General features: G+C 38.7%; 1 protein-coding gene across 12 annotated transcripts in view; it reads left to right on the top strand.

The window, feature by feature from the left end:
• Window positions 1–19,422, top strand: part of BCLAF3 (BCLAF1 and THRAP3 family member 3) — a 59,019-nt gene that overhangs the window by 17,962 nt on the left and 21,635 nt on the right. For 8 of the 12 annotated variants that reach the window (XR_012493535.2, XR_012493534.2, XM_019755422.3 and 5 more), the window contains exons 4-8: window positions 72–725; window positions 7,928–8,100; window positions 9,811–9,925; window positions 10,631–10,694; window positions 12,170–12,285. Coding sequence is in view for 10 of the 12 variants with exons in the window: in XM_019755422.3 (XP_019610981.2) it covers window positions 72–725; window positions 7,928–8,100; window positions 9,811–9,925; window positions 10,631–10,694; window positions 12,170–12,285 (1,122 nt within the window). In the remaining 2 variants the exon portion in view is untranslated. The remainder of the gene's footprint in view (window positions 1–71; window positions 726–7,927; window positions 8,101–9,810; window positions 9,926–10,630; window positions 10,695–12,169; window positions 12,286–19,422) is intronic. The other 4 variants (XM_019755424.3, XM_074324264.2, XM_074324266.2 and 1 more) reach the window with 2 other exon arrangements.

Genomic DNA, 19,422 nt, shown 5'->3' with positions numbered 1-19,422 from the left:
AACATTCCACACACGTAAATTCTCACTTTCTTCTCTCTAGTGCAAGTGTAAACTGCTTTATGTCAACACAGGTATCCTGAGGATCGTTATTTCAGAAAACATGGACACACATCAGAAAGACCTACAGACATGGAGAGGTATGAAAACAGAGAGCCTGCCAGAAGCGCACAGCGGAAGTCCAGGCATTCTTTTCTGCCTGAGAGGAAAGATCAGTGGAACCTGGGATCCCAGGCTCATCGACACTTTCACAGGGAGCCGCCCGAGACCAGTTCAGCAACCAGGGTATCCAGCGACTATCACCACAAACGTCACAAGACCTCAGACGGGAGCCAGGACTTTTCTGATGGAAGAACTCAGAAGTACTCTAAGGAGGAAGATAGAAAATACAGTCCTCAAAAAGGCCCGGTGAATAGAGAGCCCAGTTGTTCTAACATTGGAAAAAGGAGAGAGCCTGAAGGTGGGCAAGTCAAAGAACCTCTTCAACCGTTTAAGAAAGACTGCACTACCTGTACTCATTCCAGTAAAAGTGAAGTTGGTTTGAGACCCTATGCTGACAAACGGAAGGACAAAACAAAGAAAGAAGGGGATAGCGGAAGAGAGAGCAACTCTTCCAGTAACCAACTTGATAAAAGTAAACTTTCTGATGTAAAACCTTCATCTGCCAGTGTTATGAGGAAATCACTTACAGTTACAATAAATGCAAAGAAAACAGTAAATTCATCCAGGTATTATCTTTATTTTTTCTTAATGATATTTAATAACTCCTTTTGCCACCTTTATTTGGAGCTTTGAAAATGGAATTAATAGTGTGTTTAGAGTCCAACCAGTGAGAAGGGATTGCTGAGATTTTTTTCAAAAAAGCCCTGTAATGAGAATGAATCCTGTAATTAGTAATACAGGATGATCTGATGTCTGTTTGTTTCCATGTCGTATCTCAAGGTCCTTTGGGGGGGCAGATCATTCTATGGAGTCGTTTCTCTTCATGAATTTGTGTGTTTTCATGCTGCCAGATTTTCTGTGTCCAGGAATAGGCTGAGTGGAGTTCAAGGAGACCTATTCCGCACTCAGTTTCTCACAGCCTGTTTTCCCTGTTGCCTGGAATTCAGAGAATTTTTGACCTGGAAGGGACCTTAGCAGGCCCTGATTTTATAGAGGAGGAGAGGGAGGCCCTGAGACATGAAGCGACTTGTCTTAGAGTGCCTGGTCTCAAATCCACATGTCCCCTTGTGACTGCAGGAGGCTGGTGACTTCATGTGGTTCTTGCTGCCATCTCAAAATGACTGGCGCTTATGTGACTCCATTCTTCTCCTAGGTAGAGGAAATTAAGCTAGAGGCTAGGAAGAGGCTTATTTTATTTAGAAGACATTTGGTTTAGTTCTTAATGATTCTTTAAAAAATAGACTGCTGTCGTAATAAGTTTTATTTTCCTAAAGAGGTTTGCATGCTTTCTTCCATTGTGAATATTACTCTCTCTCTGAATTCTGAGAATAGGAAGGCACTGCAGTTGGCCGTGTCAGCTAAGTCTATACATGACCTTAATACAGTACCACTATGTGAATACAAAAGTGACGGACCATGTTGATTTGATCCATTTATGTTCACAGTTGACATATCTGTATTTGAATCACAAAGAAGAGAAAACACAATCCAAGGTTAGGATGTGATAGGGAGGGAGGTAAACCTTACCATAGTCTTTTTTTTTTTTTACAAAATATATTTTGTTCCTTTTCTTAAAGTTAGGTATACAGTCCACCTCATATTTTTTTACATTCGTTGTACTTGTGAAAATATTTTAAAATATACATATGTGTATATATATATATATATGCAGAAAACATTTACAAATACGATTATATTACAGAAAGTTGGACAAATAGAGGTGGGAAAATAATTCATGATCCTACTACCCAAGGACAATTTTATTAATATTTTAGTACAGCTCCTTTTTTTATTTCTGTGTATATTTTACATGGCTGTCATAATACTATGTTAATAATCTTGTGTCCTATTTCATCCGATATGTCTTAAATCATTTTATGCTATTATATTTCCTAGTAGTTCTTAAATCTTAAGAGTACAAAGGCTGCTGTATGCATCACATTTGGGATGTTAAGTTGTTTTTCTTTCCAGCATCATATCATAAAAATGTTCAAATCCACAGAAAAGTTGAAAGAATTGTACAGTGATCACCTATATACCCACCCCTCGATGTAGAGTCTACAATTAATATTTTACTCTACTTTTGTAATCACATATCTGCCCATCTATTCGTCTTTCATTCCATCTTATTTTTTTGATGCATTTCAAAATGAAGAGAGTTAATAAATTGGCTGTAGCAGTTTTAAAGACTGCTTAGAAATACCGGTTTTGAAGGATTTTATTTTAAAGATACTAAACACAGTTAATTTGATACTGAGAAATGGGAGCTTGATCTTCGTGTGTCACAAAAGTGAGCTTCCTAAAATTGAGGCTGCTGTATCTTTTGTTTGAATTTATAAACTATAATTTTGTGAAATTTTATGACCTGTCAGGGGCGCCTGTCAGCACGTTTGAATTACCTGACAAGGACCTGTAAGATGGCTTATGTAATAAAGAGCTTCCACTGCGAATCCTTTCTATTCAAAAACCTGGAGAATAAATAACGTAATGAATATATGCATCTCTTCAGGATGATAAAACATCATAGTCAACAAAATCTTTCTATTTACAATAATTTATCGATGAATGAGTTGTGGAAGAGTTTTGTGGGGTTGGATTGAATTATGTATGGACTGACGAAATATCATAAAACACAGGTAGTTAATGTCCTCAATAGAGTCATCTTCTCAATTATTAACATAAATTAGATTTTCTTCTGCTTGAAAAGATTAAAATAATCCTAGAGTGGAGAGAGGTTTATTTGTTGGTTAAAACCTAGAGAGTTTGTCCACTTTTTGTGAAGACTAAGATGGTTCATTTTGTGCATTTGTTTACTTTCTTAGCTTTGGTCAAGTATTAAGATACGTAGTTGAAGACACATGGTTATCACCTAGTGATTTTTCGATGCCAGTTTGTATCTAGAGGAGCAGCAGGTAGACAACTTGCTTGAATGTTCACTGTGTTGTTAACACTTCTGTTACCAAAGACCATATTCTAGTGACCTGCTTTATCAGAAACTGCCTTATCAGAGGTAGAAGTTCCATACGTGTCACAGTCATATGTTTCAGAATGTAAGTTAGGGGGTCCCCATATGAAAATTTGTGCTAAGGGTGTTATGAACCCCAAACACTAATTGTTGTATACATCTGGAAGTCTTGGGGCAGATGAAGGGAGTTTGGGGTTCATGTTGGGCTCAGGAGGTGAGAGCCTGACCTTGGTCAGGGTAGGAAGGAAGTGACAGGGAGGAGCAGGGGTACCAGTGTGGAGAAGACTAAGCTGGCGCGAATGGACCCACGGCTCTGATGTCCCTGTCCTGGGGTGCTGCTGGTACTGGGCACCGGGGGTGGGAAGGTCGGCTGGCAAAGTTGTTGCTCTCAGCGTTTAATCCTGTTATTTCCCACTGCGGAGGTGCAGAGCTGGCCTCCCTACCCCCATCAGATCTTTCCCCATTCTGAAAGGGGATGACGTGGGGACAGCCCCAGGAGGCATTGGAGCCCTGAGGCTCCGAGTAAAGGGGTGCTGTGTAGGTGGGGGAACAGTGTGAAAAGCCATAGCGAGGACTGAGGGAAGGTAATCCCGCAAGTTTACCTGTGATAGGTACTGTTCAGCTGGAGGCAAGAGAAGCTGTGGGTGGAGGTATTTTTGTGATATACAAACCTGCTACCTCGCTGTTATGTATCACGAAAAAGTAAGGCTTTTTTTTCTCCTAAAATATTTCTCAGATACATTTTTTAAGTCAAAAATTGGCTGAGAGAAGGTTCATTTTCATTCCTATTTTTTACCCTGGCTTCTCTTAGTGTCTCTTAGGGGCCCTAGTATAGGGAGGTGAACATTCTGTTTGGGGTTGGGGTGCATAGGTTTTGTCTTCTGGTGGGTCATTGAGCAGCTCTGTGACACTGGGCAGGTCACTGGGCCATGCCTTTTGGGGCCCAAATTAACCTGCCGTTCCTCCTGGCTTGTGCCTCTGCTTCCGTTGGCCACATGTTGATAACTACTGAAGCTGGCTTGGCAGGCTCATCATGGGGTTCTCTGACCTTTTGTATGTATTTGAGATTTTTTATTATATAAGAAATGAAATATTTAAATTTTAAATGGCTCTAAATTAAGTAAAAATTTTTAAAATAAGAAGGAAGCCAAGAAAGCTAAAAAACAAAATTAAATTGGCCTCGATTAGAATTTTGAAGTCTGTCATCTTTTTCAGCCGAAATTCACATTTCAAATTGTACAAGTCGTTTTCCAATCATCATGTATTCATTCAGCTGGTAGATTTTGAGGACCTACCCCGTGTGAGACAGCCTGCTTAGCGTACCCCAGCACTATAGATGGGCACAGGATTAGCTTTCTTCTCTGGTCCTACAGACAATAGGGCAGTGTTGGTAGCACCATGGCACAGAGAGTGATGCATGAGGGGTGCGTGACACCCGTGGTGCCAAGCTGGGGGGCCTCAGGAGGCTTCTTTCAGGAGTTGACATGTGAGTTAGGCTTCCAAGGTAATGCTGTGTTTCAGACACGTGATGAGGTGAAAGACATTTTATGCTTCTAGGTTAACAGAGGCAGAAAGCACACACAGGAACTTGGAGCTGTGTGGTTCTGAGCAGTCGGTGAAAGGGAGGCTATGAAGATAAGACAGCCGCACTGCGGCCTGATTTGACAGGATTAGCTCATGGGAGAGGGCAGGCAGCTCAGTTGTGGCTGCCAGAAAATACCTCCTGTGAGGAGGCTTGGGAGGGCATTGGGGTTGGCAAGGGCAGCTAGGGGACTTTCGTGAAACAAGGAATGAGATGCTGAGTTAAGGGAATAGCAGTGTCCCTAACCTTTTTCCCTCAACTCCAGAAATTCTAAATGTGTTCATCGGAAGACGGGAGCAAATTACTAATTGGGAAAGTGCTTTATGAACTGTAGGATGCTGTGCAAAATGTAAGCTATATTTGAAAGAAAAGGAAGAAAGGAAACCTTTGTGTCATACGGATTTTATTACTTATTATATATAAGCTTCCAGAGGACAGGGGATTATACATTGGTTTTGGTTGTTGGTTTTGTTACTGTCGTTTTGCCATGCAGTTGGTTTTTTTGATGGATCTTAACTGTGTATAAGAGGAAACTAAAGTTTAATGTAGCTTTTTATGTTTTTTTGTTTTGTTTTGTTTTTTTTTAGTTTTTATGACTTTCTCAGTGAGAAAGTCGGGAAATATCCTTAAACAGAGAAAAAAATGGGGAAGGGTCAGGGGAGGGAACAGAGGAACCTGGGAGATTTAATCAGACCAGTGCTAGAATACAGGTGTTTGACTATATTTTAATTTTCTGTCTAAAATGCATCTGAAAAGAGAATATTTGGTCTTTTCAGCTTAACTGCTTGTGTTGGGGTATTTCCTGAAAATGTTAACTTGTTGATCAATAATGTCACAGGAAATAGGAAAAAGGAAAATTGAACCAAGAGGTGATTATATTTACAAATGTATAAATACCTAGAACATTTTGCATTCTCAAGTCTCAAGGGTTTTCATATAGCAAAAGTATAATTGTTTGTAAAAGACTGAAATTTCAGGTTATACTATTTTCTGGAAAATAATAATTATAATATTTGTGTTAAAAATCTTGCAGCAGAGTAACTCTAGGATAATTTTTTTAACTAACAGCAAATTTAAACTCTAAAATTTGAGGAATTAAATATAGCTTCAGTGTATACCACAGCACTCCTATGGGCTGAGGGTGAGGCACGGAGTGGGGCTAAGAGTTATGCCAGTAATAATAAATTAGAAATAAATTGTAATAATTACCAGGTGAAAAACTGGAAGCCTTTATCAGCTAGTTTCCTCTTGGGAGAAACTAAGGCTGCAATAAAAAAAACATTATCAACTGATTTGCCATTATGGTCCATCCAGACCATTTTTATAGTTCTATTTAAACGTTTTTAAACATCTTCTTTTTCTCCTATAAAATGTTTTTTAAAGCTATGTTTTTTTGGTATGGAACAGGCTTTTTGTACCATTAAACCCCTTTAAACAGAGAGCATTTGTAGTTCTTTGTTTGTGGTGGTGGTTACCGGGCCATTCGAGCTTCTAGCGTTTATCGCTAAATGTCTGTTAGCTAGTTATCAGATACACAGTGGGAAGCTAGGAGCAAATCAGGAGGAAAGAAGGGGAATGGGCCCTCCCAGGAAAGTTTTTGTAATGAATCAGGGAATTCACAGCAGTAGCATCAACCTGCTTCTAACCACTTTGCCGTGTTTCTGCCTTGGCAGGGAGTTGTTTCCACAGTGCTGGTTTGAAAGCAAGGAGCAAGGAAAATCAGGCGGATGCCTTTCTTTCCTCTGATAAGTTAAAAATAGGCATTTAACACCATCTTGTTAGAGGAGTAAACTTCTTAATTAAAGACTATCTGTAAGCCCCTTCTAACTCTGGAGCAGTTTGAGATATATGGCCGTTAAATGACTTAAATAAATAAGTAAATGTGTGCATTGGTACACCCACACCCTAAAATGTATCTGTCTGATTGGTTGTTACTTGAAGATGTATCATCATTTGCAGTGGTGCTGCTGTTATTTCAAACATATTTCAGGTTTCTCTTTTGGATGTATGTGTAGAGCCTGTAACATACTCACGAAGAACCCTAGCAGTTGTAAATCTCAATTCTTTGGACGGTGAACTTGATTGTTGGCAACAGCCAAAAGCTATTTAGAGTTAAGTGCAGAGGAGTAAGTGTGAGATGGTTAGTGCCATTTTAGGTCCAAAATGAGCTATAAATATAAAATAATGAGACATTTTCTTCTGTGATGTATAAACTGCCACCAGACAAAGAACTGAAGAGTAGTTTTAAGCAAGAGCACCATTCTTGGAATAAGGTATAGTTTCCCATTATGGGATTATATTCATATGAATGCTCGACCTCTGGGATATAAAGGCCAAAGGACCAAGACATTCATTGTCTCAGTGTCATGACACCTTCCCCTAGGGCTATTGCAAAGAGTAAATGAGATGTCTGTAAGCTTTAAGCCCCTGTGTTTGGCATGTGGTAAGCCTTCAATAATTGTTAGCTATATGTCAGTCACGGCTTCCTAGTGGTGCCTACAGGTCAGGAGAGCGCTTAATGAAAGTTATAAAGATTCAGAAAGCATTAAAGTGGTAAGATAGTTGGGCTATATAACAAATGGTAGCATTTCTTTAAGGATACATTTAGGATAAACAGGATAATTAGGCCTAATGATCATAACTTTGCCAACAACTAAGACTATTTTGTGAGAGTTTAGTGAGACTTTCTAAGTGATTAAATTAATTTCAACCGAATTAGATTTCAAAATACTATTCAAAGCTTCTCATTACTGATATAGAGGTATAAGGATTTCTGTGAAGTCGGAGAAGTTATTTTGTTTGATATGAGCTTTTAAAGTATAGTATTTTAAGATAGTATAATAAGCTTGCTGGGTTTACAATTTTATGGACATATGGGAGTACAAAATAATCTGATTATTATTTGCATATAGAGTGTGTTTAATGCCTTGCTGTATTTTTTGAAGTAGAAATTGTTTAACTTAGGATTTTGAGGATCTTATTATTAAAGTGGCAAATATTTCATGATCTCTGATTTGAAAAGGAGAACTCAAATCCATGCATCTATAGTTATTTTCTCCTACTCATTTTCGTAAGTGTTTTATGGCATACAATTTAATGCCTTAATTATAAGCAAAGATAAACATCTTTTTAGTTTTATAGCTATCTTGATTAATTTTTAATAAGTTCTTTTCTCAGTAAAATAGTTTCAAATTTAGTTAAACATTTACAAATTATTCTAGGGTTGCTTCTAGCAACACAGAGAGACAGATGTCACATGATTTGGTTGCTGTTGGCAGGAAAAGTGAGAACTTTCATCCAGTGTTTGAACATCTTGACTCAACTCAGAATACTGAAAACAAACCTACAGGAGAATTTGCTCAGGAAATCATAACTATAATCCATCAAGTTAAAGGTTGGTATATTTTGCACATACATTAGGGATAACACAAAAATAATGTACTGACTTTTCACGAGACATAGGTAAATATCTGTGATATTGTAGTAGTAATTAATATTTCATTATAAGCTAGATCATTAATTAGGAAATCCGTTGAAGAGAATAGCAAGTATTAATTCAAGCCTAGTTCTTTTTTAAAATTATTTTAAAGAGTAGACTTGAGACAGTCATAGCACCTAGGCCTCATTTTTTACATGTAGTTCCAAAAACCTTGTGCTTCAATATATAGTAAATTAAAACCCAAAAGTTACAAAGGGAGAGGTTGGCTGTTGCAAAAGACAAATGTACTGAGAGCAGCAAGAAACAATAACTGATAATCGAACAGAAAGGAGGAAGCAACAAAAACCAGACATGAAACTCAAGAAATCTGGAAGTCTAGGTTATTTGCAGATACTCTAAAGCCCCTGAGGACATTAAGGGGACTTTGTGCCAGAAGGGTGATCCTAAGCGATCAGTAAAAGATTCCAGTTTGGGGTGGCCGGTTGGCTCGTGGTGCTGGTAACACCACTGTTGCCAGTTCAATCCCTGTGTGGGCCACTGTGAGCTGCGCCCTCCTTAAAAAAAAAAAGAAAGAAAAAAGATTCCAGTTTGATTTGGCATACTTTGTGACATCAGGGAGTTGCATAATAAACACTTTAAAGATTTGCATTGAGTTGTTTTGTTTTTACTTCTGGCCAATTTTTATTAATTGAAAAATTCAGTCATGTAGAACAACTTTCCTCACTGATGCTGCATCAATACGGTATTTGTGGGTATTATAAACAGGTGACCTTTGAGAATTTCAAATTTTTCATTTTATATTTCTTACTAGACCATTGCATTAATCTTTTTTACCTTCATAAAACATATTTTAAAAATGAATTTTTGTCTCTGCATCCCTCAAACTAAGGCACATATTTACTTTAAAGCATGCAGTTTGTTTGAAACAGTTTACCTTTGCAGTTCCAGCCCCTCTTACTGAAAGGAAGTGTGATTCTTGGCAGAAAGGGAGCTGGTATTGCAGAAAAATCTAGATTGTCTCAGAACAGGAAAAGCAAGTTAGGGGAAAAGATTGCTTAAGTAGCATTCTGATGGGTCAAGTGTTATCTTTGACACTTGATGGGTCAAGATAGAAGTATTATCTTTCTATCCTGATTAAAGCCTGTAGCATAGCTGGTTTCAGAATGTCTTCATGAACTGCAGTTAACATTAGAGGAAAATGGCATTAGGAGGCTTTCTGTGATACGTAAACATAACATTTAGCATTTGTTCAGAATCATTTTAATGTTTGAGGGTTGTTTTGGAGTTGTTTTTTTTTACTCTAGGTGAACTGTAGAGCTGTGTACCATCTTTACTTCCCAGACATAGTAAAGTCTTATCTTGAAGAAGAAAGGTCCTCACTTTGAGAGAGCCACTCTCTTTTTCTCCGACAAGTAAGAAGGCATGTCAAATAGGAACAGAATCCATGGGTTCATGAATCAGGTGTTTTACTATTGCTTGGGTTTCGGGAAGTATGTGATCATTACGAATTAGTCTGTGGAATAAGTTTAGGTCCCACATACTTCCAAGACAAAACAGGTTGGATGTTTTTTTAATAATCCTTTCTTCCTGTGCTTATACGAGTATATAATCTTTTAAGTGGAATCTGTTTTACACTGAGATAAAACTGTTTGTTTCTTTTTTCAGCAAATTATTTTCCATTACCCGACATTACTCTACATGAGCGTTTCTCAAATATACAAGATACAAAAGCTGCAGATGTAAATGAAATTAAATTGAATCCAGATCCAGAAATTCACAGGTAATGATTAATTATTGTGTACCCGTTTAACTCATGGGGATAAGCCTCAGAACAGATACAGGAAGGTGCTCCCTCCTGGGCTTGCTGTAGATTCTAGGACTGCGTCTCCTCCCTAAAAACAGGACAAGCCCAAGCAGGTATGAGGCCTGTGCACTTTGATGGAATAGATGGTATTGAAGCCATTGACTAGCATTGTTCAAATGTGTAGGACTTTGAAAATATTTACCTACCTAACTTTGATTCTGCTGTGTCTATAGTAATTGCCTACTGAAGTTACCACTGGAAGAATGAGAAACAGTTGTCGAGCCATTGAAATCATGGGTTGCTTCATGTGGTCAGAAGTGGCTGTTCTGAGGACAGCCGGATGAAAACATATGTCTTCTACTGACACCTGCCTGAGCAGGTGGTGCGCCCTGTCTTGGGAGCTGAGTTGAAGGAATGTTAGAGTGCAGTAGATCCGCGGAGCAAAGTTTAAGGTTACACAGACTAGTGATTTGAGAGCCACGAAGGCATCCCTGTGATGTTTTCCACAGGCTGCGTACATCTTGGGAGACTGCCACATAGACAAAAAACAACTGGGGGCAAGTTTCTTTTCCGTCCTCCAAGACACACCAGCTGTATCATACATTCTGTTCTGTAGTAATGGAATCAAGGTATCAGTGTATAACATAATTATTTCATTGTAATATGCCTTTATTATTTTAGGAGAATAGATATGTCTTTGGACGAACTTCAGAGTAAACAAACTATGGTATATAATTCAGAACAGGTAAGTGAATACAATTTTTGATGAGAGATTATATGATTGTTGGTATCCTAATTGGAAAGGGACCTGGTGATTGGGAATAAAAGAGTTAAAGAAGATGAGGAAGAAGGATCAAGACCCAGGAATCTGAAATATACAAAGCTCTCCCAGTGATTCGATTTTATTGGCCAGGTTATAGAGAGAACACTGACAAAAGACAAATATTCCCTGAGAGAGAGTCTCTAAGGGCAACACTTGGTAAAATTGACGTAAAAGTATAGCATTTAATATTCATTCCCAAACTTCACACTGTAAAGCTTGCAGAAAGTATGTTGGATACCTATTTTTTCCAAATCAGTCATGTGGAATATATTTTTAAATTGTATGTGGAATGAATGCAAAAGAACTTAGTTTCATTTGATATTGCCCTTCTATTTATTGTAGAATGTGTGAAAGTTTCTATGAAATATGAACTCGCAAAATAATGGAAATAATACTGAATGGTTTTATTGTCATGTGTTGTGTGAGGTGGTTCCCACCCAACACTGCCCCACCCCACCCCCACCCATTTCCTTGCTAATTAGAAAAACTATCTTGACTGGGGGGGGGGGAGAAAACTGGCTCTTGTTTTAGGAGAAGGATCACAAGTTCTAAGAGAGCTGCTAATTTATTCATTGAGAGGGAAGAGTTTTTGTAGAAGAGAGATTTTAATACATTTCTGGTAAAACAGTTTTTTCACTTGTGAATGGTTACAATTTTATTGAACTTACGGAGATAAGTTAGTTTATTGAATAGATGATGTTTACAAAAATTCCTCTCATCAAAGTACTGTAATCAACTTATAGGAAATTTGAAGGACTTTTATAAATCAGAGGTTAAAAAAACCTCTAATTCAACCATTTAACACAAAATACTGTTCGATTATCTTTTCTTACAGTCTTCTATCTGGCATTTTAACATAGTCGCTATCATAGTATAGGCAATTTTGGATGCTTTTTTTCTTTTTACTTAAACCATAATAACGCTCTTTTTATATAAAATCTCTGAACTCCCCATGACCTTTTATGATTGAGGCTTTTTAAGTTTCAGTAAGTTTTTTTCATGTTTATTTCCACATAGTCTATATGATTTCAATGCTTGTACATTATTTCTTTGACTTAAACTTACCATAAAATCATTCTTCCCTTCCCCTTCAAAGTTTTTTATATTTAAGTTGCTTCCATTTTTTTGTTGTTATTTTAAATATAACTTTGAATATATTTGGGTACCTAGCCTTTTCTTTGGGATAGAGTCCCAGAAGTGGGATTCCTGGTTCAGTGTTACAAACTTTTCTGACTATTGTCAATTGTGTCTCAAAATATTTTTATCAGTTTACACTGTCATTAGCAGAATGAGTGCAAGGTAACTTATGTAGGACTTTACTTAAGATTCTTATTAGATATGGTCTTTGTGCAACTAACAGTAATGTGAATGGTTTGTCTTCTGTCAAAATTCCTCAGACTCTGGTCAAAGTAATAGATCCAAATGACCTACGACATGACATTGAAAGAAGGAGAAAAGAACGGTTACAGAATGAAGATGAGCACATTTTTCACATAGATAGTCCTACAGAGAGGTAATCAGTAGATGCAAACATCCTGTTATCAGGGAGCTTCTGGTTTCAGCATATTTTTCAATTCTTTTGTGTGACGATAATTTTCATTTTAGTGTAGGGATTTAATCCTTCAAATTTATTTTATATGTTTAAGTGAAATCTATTAAAATGTTTCAAAGTTACTCAATAATCATCATATGCTGTTTGATTTAAACAACAGAAATTGTGGGATAGAGGAGTATTTGAGGTGTTTATAATTCCAGAGAGGAATGTAATAGCTTTTTAAATATTGATAGGAGCCAGGACCAGCAAGTTTATTGAATGTTTTGCTCAAACTGATTCAAAGTCTGACACAGTCTGCCCTTTAGATTCTGGTATTCTCTGAATATTACAAGTTTCCTGAGGTCAGTACAGTTCTTTCAGAACTTTGTGGATGTCTGACCATGAAACAGAGGCAGGTGTAGTAGAAAATGCTGGGGAGATCCGAGTTTGAATCCCATCTCTACCAGTTTACAAGCTGTTTGCTCTCGGGCCAACTTGCTTAGTTTCTGAAGCGTTTTCCTCCATAAAATGAAAACAACCAATTTATGATGGAGAGGTTAAAATAGTAAATGAGCAGGCATATGCAAAGCACTTATGCCATGCATGGCAAATTGGTTGTCGGTAGATTCTTGTTTTTCTTTCCTGACTCTGTATTTCTTTTTAGTGGCTCTGAGTATTCTAGATTGACCCTAGTTTATCTCTTGTTCTGAAACGTAGGTGGAACTCATGGCAACTCTGGGACCCCATATGATTATGAGGTACAATGAATGGGACAAAATTTTCAGATCGCCCAAGGATCCTCAAACTATTTGGATCTCCCAGAAAGGGGCAATGTGTGAATAGCAGGGGCCAGTGCTATCCATCCCCTTTCCGTAGTCCTTAGTGTCAAATTACTTTTAAGTCAAGTCTATGGCTGACTAGGCCTTAGTGAAAATACATGGAGCTTGTTTCAAACTGGGCTTGATTCTGACAATAAGTTTGGGACTGATTGAAAAATAGCACAACGGTGTGTTGAGGCATATAAAATAATTGGGAGTAAAGTAGTTAAAACCTCATCCATGGGTGGGTGAAAGTCTCCAGTTTCCTAATGACTTGGCATGACAGTGCTCTTTAGTGACACAAGCCCTCTGTCATGCTTTTCTTGACTCAGCAAGTGTGAGAAACTCTGCACCAAGAAAGGATTTCAAAAGAAGATTTAAGGGGCGGCCGGTTGGTTCAGTTGGTTAGAGTGCGGTGCTCTTAACAACAAGGTTGCCAGTTCGATCCCCGCATGGGCCACTGTGAGCTGCGCCCTCCACAACTAGATTGAAGCAACTACTTGACTTGGAGCTGACGGGTCCTGGAAAGCACACTTAAATAAATAAAAGTTAAAAAAAAATGCAGATTTAAGATAATCAGTGTATTATAAAGACCATGGAATGTTTCAGAATCTGTCTTCACCCTGTGAGGTGGTTAAGAGCTGCAGCACTGGAACTACACCTGAGTTCAATGCCTGGCTCTGTAGACAACTAGCTACGTGACTGACCTTGGACAACTTCATCTCTATTTTCTCAGCTGTGAAATAGAGATAAGAATTATGCTTACCTTACAGTGGTGGTTAAGATTAAGTACCGTGATGCATGTGAGGTACAGAGGAGCTGGTCAGCGTTGCGTACTGTTATTAGTGGTAGCTTTGAGGATGGTGTGGGAGCATGCAAAGGTGTCTTCCTGCAAGGTGTCTTTGCTGGGTCTGTTGGACTATTTTATTTGTATTGGGTAGCTGATGTGATGTAGTAGAATCCTGAGGATTTTTAAAAATTAAGATATTATTTACCGTAAAATTCACCCTTTATAAGTTAACAATTCAGTAGTTTTTAGAATAGTCACAAAGCAGTGCAACTCCACTATCTAATTCCAAAACATTTTCATAACCCCAAAAAGAAACCCCATACACATTAGTTGTCACTCTCTCTATCTCCCTCCCCCAGCTCCTGGCCGCTACTAATCTACTTTCTGTCTGTGGGGATTTGACTGTTCCTGATGTTTCATGTAACTGCAGTCATATAATATATGGCCTTTGGTAACGAACTTCTTCCATGTAGCATATGTTTTTCACATTCCTCCATGTTGTAGCATGAATATTCCCTTTTATGGCTGAATAATATTCCATTGTGTGGATAGACCACATTCTGCTTATCCATTCACCAGTTGATGCACATTTGGATTGTTTCCACTGTTTGGCTGTTGTGAATAATGGTGCTGTGAACATTTGTGTGCAAGTTTTTGTGTGGACATATGTTTTCATTTCTCTTCTGTATATACTGAGGAGTGGAATTGCTGGGTCATATGATAACTATGCTTAACTTTTTGATGAACTGCCAGGCTGTTTTCCACAATGGCTATACCATTTTACATTTCCACCAGCAGTGTGTGGGGATTCTAGTTTCTCCACATCCTCACCAGCATTTGTTATTGTTCTTTAAAAAAAAATGATATAGATAGAACCTTTAATTGCTCACTTTATCCTAATTTAATTTTCTTGTTAAAATAAGAAAACATTTTATATTTTCATCTTAGAAATCCAGTTTATCAAAATTGACCTCATTAACATTTTTGCATAAATCTTTTTTAATCAAGTCAGTGCATAGATTTCCACAGAAATTCAGAAGAAATGAAATATGATGAAATCATAAATCCTGGGATAAGGGTGACTGGTTAGTTCAGTTGGGTCCAGCATGGTGCTAATAAATCATGGGATGTAGCAACTTCCCACCTGTGTGATTTTTTTCCCCTCAAAAAGTTGTATGCAGGCTCTTTGTGTGTTTGCTCACCATTGTATCATATCCCCACTGCCTTGAGCTCAGTTCATAGCTGTTGAATGAATGAAGTCTTCCAAAGGAGTAGACAGGACAGAGGACACTGAAATTGTAATGGATTTAGAGCTGGATCACTATATAGTCCCTGATACCTTAAGTAATCTTTCCCAAGCAAGCCTAACACTAGGACATTCTGTCTAGTCTCCAGACCCTGTTACGTAGTTTTCTCCCACTTCTGACTAATCTCTTACCCTAATGTCTCCATGTCTTCTCCTGACATACTATTTCTACCTCTTGTAACTAGCATTAGTAAGTCCCCTACAGTGTTATTGAGGTATTGCTCTGTAGAGACACTGTGTGTGTGTGTCAAAAAGCAGCTTCAAAATAGTATCAGTAGACTGCGAGAGTCCATCAAATTGCTGAGACTTTCTTTTGAACTGGGCAGATTACAGAAAACATCAGTTTTTATATTTGCTATTGTAGCAATCTATAATCTATACTGAATTAGAGTTAACTTGATAAAGATGTTTTATTCATATAGTCAACAAATATTTATATATTTAATTTCTGTGTTCTAGGCACTGTTGTAAGCACTGGGCATACAGTGAAAAACTATACACAAACCCCTTGTGCTCATGGAGATTACAATTTAATGATAGGAAAAAGAAAAAAAAAACAAGTAAATACATGTTGGTGAGTGATAGGTGAAAAGTACGGCAGAGAGGAAGTTTAATAGGCTGATACGCGGTGTGATTTTATTTCGGATGGTTGTGGACTGCGCTTAATGATTTTTTAAAAAATTGAGCAGGGATTGAATTATGTGAGCGAGTTTGCTATGGGGATATTTTTTTTTTTTTTTGAGGGGATGGTATTTCAAGAGAGGGAACAGGAAATGCAAAGATCCTGAGGCAGGAGCAGGCTTGCTCTTCTTTAAGGAATAGAAAGGGGCCAGTGAAGTTGTAACAGTGAAAAAGGGAGAGAGATGAGGCCATATCACAAAGAGCCTTGAAGGACGTGAAGACTATGGAATTTACTGTGAGTGAGATTAGAAAACATTTTGGGGTTTAACCTGAGAAGAGACATAATCGTATTTAAATTTTTAAAGGATTACTCAGGTTGCTGGGTGGAGAATGGACTGTAAGAGCTAGAGAAAAGATAATTTCTCATATAAAAAAAATTAGAGGCAGCAAGTCAGCATGGTAGGGCGGACCCAGGCTCCTTAGATCTTGCTTCTCAGATATACTCTGCACACGGCATCTGCTTCATGGGTCCAAGATGGGCATTTGTACCCAGCCATCATGTCCATGTTCTAGCCAGTCCTTTAAAGACTTTCTGGAATTTATACATGACTTTTCAGCAACCTTTGTCAAAATTTAGTCTCAGCTATGCCTAGCTGCAGGGAGGCTGGGAAATAGATTCTTTACCGTGGACATTCATTGGCCTGGTCAGAAATCAAATATCAAAGGGTTTTAATTTCTTTTGTTGTGGTAAACTGTATATATCATAAATTTTACCATTGTAACCATTTTTAAGTGTACAATTAGTTGGCATTAAGTACATTCACAGTGTTGTGCAGCCATCACCACTGTCCATTTCTGGGACTTTTTCATCTTCTTAAACAGAAACTCTGTACCAACTAAACAATAATTCCCCATTTCTCCTTCCCCAGCCCCTGATAACCTTCTTTCCATCTCTATGAATTTGCCTGTTGTAGATACCTCATATATAAATAGAATCATACAATAATTGTCTTTTTGTGTCTGGCTTATTTCACTTAGGGTAATGTTTTTATCCATGTTGTATCGTGTCAGAATTCCATTCTTTTTTCTATATTTCATTCTCTCATAGGGCTGAATGTATGGATGTTCCCATTTTGTTTATCCATTTTTCTGTTGATGGACATTTGGGTTTCTGTCTTTTGGCGCTTGTGCATAATGCTGTTGTGAGCATTGGGGGTGTCATGTTGGTTATAGCCATCTTCATGCGCATAAACTAAAACTTCATTGACGTTTTAATTGGCATTTCTCTAATGAATAATGACGTTGAGCATCTTTTCGTGTACTTTTTGTATGTCTTCTTTGGAGAAATATCTATTCAAATCCTTTGTCCATTTTTAAATTGGATTATTGTCTTTTTATTATTGAATTGCAAGAGTTCTTTATATATTCTGGATATTACTGTCTTATCAGATATATGCTTTGCAAAGAGGATTTTTAAAGTCCATTGTTTTGTTTGTAGAAGTCATAGTACATGCTAATGGTAAACATTTGGGAAAATATAGCAAAGTTTAAAAACAAAAATATAAGGCATTCTTAATTTCACTGGTCAGAGATGACCACTGTTAATATTTAGTACATTTCCTATATTTATTTTTTCTTGGCATATATGTGTATGTTTTAAATAATTGAAATTATCCTCGTGGTATGGCTTTGCACCCTAATCTTTATGATACCGTGCTAAGGTCCTGCCTCTTGGCAAAAGTTAAAAACCGAGAGACAGGTTGGTGGAAAGAAAAGCAGGTTTCTTCTGAATGCCGGCATCTGGGAGGATGGTGACTCCTGTCCAAAGGCCACCTTCCCGTTCCTAGATGGGGCAGAAGATCCTATAGGGACACAAGAAGAACAAAGGAAAGGGGGAGTGGGTCAGGCAGGTCTGAGGGTCAGGCAGGTCCGAGGGCGGCCATCCTTCCTGGGGTCTGGTCTGGTTTAAGATAATGTTATCTCTGGACTCCTGGACTCCGGGCTGGGACTGGCCACCGTGGCCTGGGGCTTTCAAATCGGATTCCGGTGTCCGGGCGCCTGAGGATTAAGAAATTGCCCTTTTCAGGTTAGGATTCTGTTGATTAAATGGATTAACGAGGTACGGGTAGCCTTGAGAAAGGGAACAGAACAGAGTTCTTTCGTTAATCAGTGAGGGGAGAAACAGAGGAAGCAGCTGAATATCAGGGCAGATCTAACTGCAAACTAGCTAGGCCTGACTACAAATGGCTACATAGGGGGCTATGCGATGAGTCAGACTGCTCACTAAGTCTAATAATGTTATTGATTTACCAAATTCCACCTTTACATTTAGACTTACTATCATATCATGAGCATTTTGACAGAAATGGGGTATTTTCAACATTTCAAAAAATGCTGAGTCAGGTTGTAGGGTCAGAGCTGGGGCCACAAAACAAACCATCCACAGTGCCTCCTCTGAAGGGGCAGTTTAACTCCCCAGCAGTTAAAATGTGAGTGTGAGTGATACGTGTGAAGACCTCAAATGCTCCATGTGCACATAGCAGGGGTACCTAGTCCACCTCAGCGGGGTCTGGGAAAGCCTTCATGGAACAGGTGCAAATGAAGCTAAATCTTGTAGTTAATCTAAGTTGGAAGGAAACTGCAACAGAAGGAACTGCACGTGCAAACGTGTGGAAGCAGGAGACATTGTGGTGTGTGCTGGGAACAACATGTCACTAAATGTTCGCAAAGCTCAGTGTGCGTGTTGGGGAGATTGGAACAAAGCAACCAGGCATGGCAGCAAGGGACAGAGCAGGAGGGGCTTGAGGGACATGATGAGGAGTGTGGATTTTATCCCTGTCAATGAAGGATCTGTGGGAGGAACTGAAGCAGGGCCGAGGCCATGAGATGTTTGTTCACCATGGAGCAGCAGGAAGGGTCTGAGGAGCGTTGTGCGGAGATGTGGGCTATGACAGGAAGAAGACTCCCTGAGGGCTGTGGAAATGAGGCCCTAGGGTCAGAGAAGAAGCTCAAAGAAGGACCTCCCTCCCAGGTAGGGCTGCCTGGGAAGAGCCCTTGACGGCCTCTGGATCTAGCGCCGACAGTAGAGGAGAGCTGTCCTTTGCTGCTGTGACCCAGCAGTGTCAGAGGCCCCAGCTCTGCCAGTGAGGGGACCTTGAGCCCATCACATACCTCATCTCTGGTGCTTTCACCAATAAGAGCCTGTAGCAAAGAGGGTCCAATGCTGCCAAAGGCTTGAGAGCAGTGATTATCTACCCTCGGAAAACACACACTCTACCTATGGTTTCAAGGGGTTACAGCCCTTAGGACGCCTGTTCTTAGAGCCCATGTTGAGAACCCTGGTCCAAGGAATACTGTTTTCCCCCAATTGCTAACTTCCAACTTAGCTAAATAATGTTTGTTGAAAAATGAGTTTTCACCCTCATGACTATCATTTGCAATTTTGGTAGTGATAGATCATTGAGATTATTTTTACTGTTGTGCTGCTTTAATTGTCTCGGAAGGGGGTAATTTGATTTCTCTTGTTTATTTGTTGGATAAAGGTAAACTAATAAAAGGTTTTTATTTTCTCTCTCTCACTT

This window comes from Rhinolophus sinicus, chromosome 18, assembly GCF_057876585.1.
Source record: "Rhinolophus sinicus isolate RSI-liver-muscle chromosome 18, RSI-T2T, whole genome shotgun sequence".
NCBI classification, from domain to species: Eukaryota; Metazoa; Chordata; class Mammalia; order Chiroptera; family Rhinolophidae; genus Rhinolophus; species Rhinolophus sinicus.
Note: the sequence above shows the minus strand (reverse complement) of the source record. Positions and strands in the feature narration are given on the sequence as shown.